This window comes from Montipora foliosa, chromosome 13 (genome assembly GCF_036669935.1).
Source record: "Montipora foliosa isolate CH-2021 chromosome 13, ASM3666993v2, whole genome shotgun sequence".
NCBI classification, from domain to species: Eukaryota; Metazoa; Cnidaria; class Anthozoa; order Scleractinia; family Acroporidae; genus Montipora; species Montipora foliosa.
The window spans coordinates 26,133,885-26,138,884 of record NC_090881.1 but is presented as its reverse complement, the minus strand read 5'-3'; the positions used below and the strand labels follow the sequence as shown (position 1 = coordinate 26,138,884).

At 42.3% G+C, this 5,000-nt stretch overlaps 1 protein-coding gene across 2 annotated transcripts in view; it reads right to left on the bottom strand.

Moving 5' to 3' along the window:
* LOC137983063 (propionyl-CoA carboxylase alpha chain, mitochondrial-like) overlaps positions 1 to 5,000 on the bottom strand; it is a 25,829-nt gene that overhangs the window by 2,859 nt on the left and 17,970 nt on the right. For both annotated transcript variants that reach the window (XM_068830237.1, XM_068830238.1), the window contains exons 21-24: positions 4,360 to 4,458; positions 3,374 to 3,424; positions 2,282 to 2,347; positions 347 to 421 (exon numbers count right to left, since the gene is read on the bottom strand). In XM_068830237.1, coding sequence (XP_068686338.1) covers positions 347 to 421; positions 2,282 to 2,347; positions 3,374 to 3,424; positions 4,360 to 4,458 — 291 coding nt within the window. The remainder of the gene's footprint in view (positions 1 to 346; positions 422 to 2,281; positions 2,348 to 3,373; positions 3,425 to 4,359; positions 4,459 to 5,000) is intronic.

Below are 5,000 nucleotides of genomic sequence, written 5' to 3'. Positions count from 1 at the left end.
ATGCTATAATTCGAACTTGCTAGCAAAGCATTCGCACATTCGCAGGGTTATGGGTTCGAGACCCATCCCGAATCCCGAGCCTGTCTTTTTTCACTTCGGCTTCTTTGCAACTGATTAAGTTGCTTCATTAATTAACTGCGATGATCACTTTCACTTAGAGTTAGAACAAGTCCCGCTCTGGTTCATCGGAAACGCAAGGTGGACGGACAAATACAATCGGCCATACTTTGCCTTTGCTTTGGTCGACTTGTTGCTTTGAAACCCAAATCAACAATCAACATACGCAGGGTAAACACCCAAACCAAGCAATTTCCACAAGGGACACACCATGCGGATAATTATATACCGTATCTCCAACGCTAACTGCAACTGACACTACTGTTCCAGGCATAGGGGATTTGAGGAATGGTGACATGTCCTCCTGCATACAAAATCAGAGAGAAAATATATTTTCATTACAATTAACTAGCGCATTGTGTGACAGCCTAAACAAAATACTCGAGCAATCACAGTCGAAAGCTACAAAACGAAACATAATATTTTGTTTTTTTACTATACATAACAAAAGGATTCTATGCGACCCCGAGTTAGTTCAAAAATACGGTAAGAAAATCATGGATACACTTTATCTCGGCTTGTGTCCACTTTGCTTTTGTTCTTGCCGCATTTTCGACACAATAGGGAGGTTAAGTTCTTTTCGAAAATTTAAGGTAGCTCAAAACTGGCTCCCGTGTACTTTTTAAAACCTTGCCGATAGTTCTATCTCAGATTGCTAATTAATTTTCTACAATAAAATATGGGGTCACCGAATTTACTTTTGAGATATAAGCAAGTAAAGACAAAATATAGGGTATTTATGAAAAGCTTTCATGTTACCATGGTAACCTATTACGTCACAATAGTGGACGCATTTTGTTAAGCAAAAATAGGCCATTTCCGAGTTCATGTCTGCCTCCTCTTCAAGGCGAGTCTAAGTGTGAAGTTTTTGTTATTAAAATTAGTTTTTATTCATATGTAACGTAGAATTAATTACCATTACAAAAACTTCGCACTTAGACTCGCTTTGAAGAGAAGGGAGACATGAACTCGGAAATGGCCTATTGGTGTTTCATATGGTATTTTAACATTGCTGTTACGTGATAGAGCATAATAGTTATGACCCTTCTAATAAGAAGATCTCTTAAAAGTGATGAAACTGGTCTGGTTCCAGCCACCTTAAGCAAGCGACGATTTTGAGCCACGGACGGTACCCTGAAGAGGGTTGTTTTTCCTTTTAAGTTGTCTTCACACTACCAAATTTATAGTGGTATTTATTTTTTCTCCATTAGAGATGAGTAGTTTAAAACTTTGGGCGACACTACTGTCATGGTATGCGAAATGTTCACTTCCGGTTGCCGTCCGCCTCTAAAAAACATCGCGTGCTTAAGTTCCCAAATACTCAACGAAACGCGGAAGGGAAGTCCATTACCCTAACCTCCGGTCCATGGACTACTAAATGGGACTCAGTATCTACTTAGGGACCTTAAGAACGCGACGTTTTTGCCACACGGACGGCAACCGGAAGTCAACGTTCAGCATGCCAGGGCCCGGTTGTTTAACCGATGGATAACGCTATCCGCCGGATAAATCACTATCCAGTGGATGACTCATCATGAAACCAATTGCGCTATCCCCTTCAACTAGGGTCAGGACAGTCGTGTCTCCCAGATTTTTAAACTAATCATCTCTAATGGAGAAAAGATACAAAAGCAACGTAAATGTGGTTGAGTGGAGACAAGTAAAATGGGGAAACAGCTCACTTCCGGTTGCCGACCGCGTCTCAAAAATGTCACTTGCTGAAGCACCCTGTGGTTCTGCATGACGATGGGCTACTGCTCGAAACGTCAGCTCGCAAATCTTTCAGGGTTACGGTAGTTTATTTAACTTCATCATCTGGTTTGATAAAAACAAAATTTTCGAATCCATTTAGGTAGTCATCGTGTTAGTAGGGCGCTTAAGCACGCGCCTTTCTGAGACGCGGACGGCAACCGAAAGGGAACATTTTGCGTCCCAGGACAGTGGTGTCCCAAGAGGTTTATGCTAATCATCTCTAATAAAGAAAAGATACTTGGCGATGTAAATGTAGTTGTGTGAAGACAAATCAAAAGGGAAAACAGCTCACTTCCGGTTACCGTCCGCGTCTCAAAAACGCGTGTGCGTAAGTTCCCTAGTATAGGGATTGGGATCAGCGATATGTACTTACCAACACCAACATATCTTTACAATTAAATTTTTATTTTACCTCTTTTATTTCAGGCATGTACTTCAAGTATTCGTATTGATCTTGTGTGTGCACTCGCAGTTTATACTGTAGGGAAAAGAAATAGACATTATGAATTTCTTACAACTAAGTTTACAAGTGGTAAGGGAGCCCTTAAATCTCCTTGTCTTTGCACACAAAAGCTCCTCCATTGAAAGAAATGCATATATTTGAAGTGCAGGCTGTAGAGGAAAGGGAGGAAGGATCCTCGCACTTTTAAAGCTATTAGAGACCTTAAGCAAGGACGACGACGACGGCTACGAGAACGTTGTCTAAAAATATTATTTCCCGTTACTGTATTAATTTTGCGATTACTCCATCTTGCTCGGCTTGGAAAGTGTGAATGCACAATCCAAGAATAAAATTGATGAGAACGGTGTGAATATTTAGAAAGAAAATTGAAAATTCATCGTCAGGTGCTCTCGTCCTCCACATGACCTCAAATTTGATCATTTCACGTCGTTGTCAAGACGAGAACGGCAAAGAAATGTATCAAAATGTAAAACGCACGTGCAGTGCGTGCAAAGCTATTGTTTTCGTCCACTAAATATGCAAATTAGCGGCGTTCTCGTAGCCGTCCTCGTCGTCCTTGCTTAAGGTCCCTATTGTCTCTTTACACACACCTGAAAATTCAAGTGGTTCCAACGGGATTAGAATCCACATGACCTTTGCGATGCTAGTGCATTGATCTATCAACTGAGCTGTGAAGCCACAGAGTATCTCGGAAGTCCCGAAAAGCCATCTGTGAAATTGCCAACCGCTTGCTTTGGAAAGCCGATCTTTCAACATGTTTTCAAGGTAATAAAAAGAAAAATAACTGTGAAGTTTAACGAATTATATGCTCTCCGTTCTTGAGTTACAAAGGGAATTGTGACACCCGAAAACCGGCGGCCCGTAAAGTTTCGGGACTTTCGAGAAACGGCCCCTAGGTCAATTTGTTGAGCTCAAGTGTTTCCGCGAAAGGACTGGAGATGAACACACGAGCCCAACAACTTGGCCTGCTCTTGACTGTGTGGATTCATACAGCTGTAGCTCAGATGGTAGAACAATGCGAATAACTGCGTATTAACTAACCGTTGTTCCGTAATGTTGGATGTCAAAACGATTTCCTCCCTTCTTCAACATCTGAAAGGTAAAAAAAAAAAAATTCGCCTAATGAGAGAACAGGATTGCTAACAGGATAAGAATTCCTTATATATTTATATTTACTTCAAGCCTGCGAGGGTCATTTCTCGAAGTAAGTTATGATGCCATGTGGGGAGCAGGGCTGGTGCACTGATTAGAGCACTCGCCTTCCACCAATGTGGCCCAGGATCGATTCCCGGATTCTACGCCATATGTGGGTTGAGTTTGTTGGTTCTCTACTCTGCTCCGAGAGGTTTTTCCCCGGGTACTCAGGTTTTCCCCTCTCCTCAAAAACCAGGCGTAGCTCAGTTGGCTAGTGCGCAGCTTTCAGAGCAAGGGGTCCCCAGTTCGATCCTCTGTGACGTCAACGTCTGTTTCGACTTTCCTCTGATCCGTGTAGCTAGAGCTTTAAATATCCATGAAACGGAGCACTGACAGAGGGAGGGGGGTAAAAGGCGCACCGTCGGCTACCATTGATACCAGTTTCGTAACTGAAGGAAATATCGTCGTTAAATAAATTGACTTTACTTTATGAATCTGAGGAAAATGTGAGTGAGGACAGTGACGCTTCTCAAAATCGACGAGTTAATGCTCATGACTTTGAAACGCTTAACTCCGGTTCAGAGCTGGGTTTTTTTTTTAGTTTAAAAATTTCCTTATTTGGATGTAACATACCTGTCGCATTTGCGCGCGCAGCTCCGATCTTATTTTTGTCCATATTTGGGAATAACATTTGGTGTCCTAAAATCCCCAGCTTTGTTCCAAGGAAAAGAGTTGCAAGTTACACACTTCAAGGTCACGTGCTTGCAGCTTCTGGTTCCACACATGAAGAGATATATCTGTCTGTCTGTCCGCCGGCTTGCAAGCCAGCTTGCCAATGACTCATTTGTCCTCATAGAGAAAATCATATTCCATGTAATGTAAAATCCCCTCACCTGTAATAACACGTCATTTCCATTGATTTTGGCTTGAAACACTGGATCGGATAAACCAGATGCTGTTCTGAATTCGACTGTACGCCCTTGTACCGCAACCTGGAGAATGTAACAAAGTAAAAATTATTCATTTAACAAAGCCAAAAGCATTCCGCTTAAACTCAAAAAATTCAGGAGTTCAACGGGGTGGCCCGTGACCTCGCGATACCGGTGCGACGCTCTAACCAACTGAGCCATGAAGACACTGACATTGGGAGCTGGTCATTTATGGGTTCCAATGTTCCCGTGAGGAATGAATCAGCGGACCATTGGTTTTGCTTTTGTCTATGATTGGCCTAAACGTAGCGCGCGATTTTCTTATTAAGCTCACTCAACAACTCGTAGTACAAAGACATCACAATATCCGGGCTGTTCGCTTTTCGGTCCTTCTTCTTCTTCGAATAAAAAATCTTCTTCAACTTCGACCTCATCGAGGTTCGACGAGTATTTGCCAGCCGAAAGATAAGATTTTTCGCTAGCACTCATTTCCAAACAACGTTCAACTTCCTCAAAGATGGCGCACAACTTACCTTCTCGGTTTCGTCTGCTTTCTCACGTGACTCACGTGACGTGGCACACTTTTGATGCACAACTCAACAAAA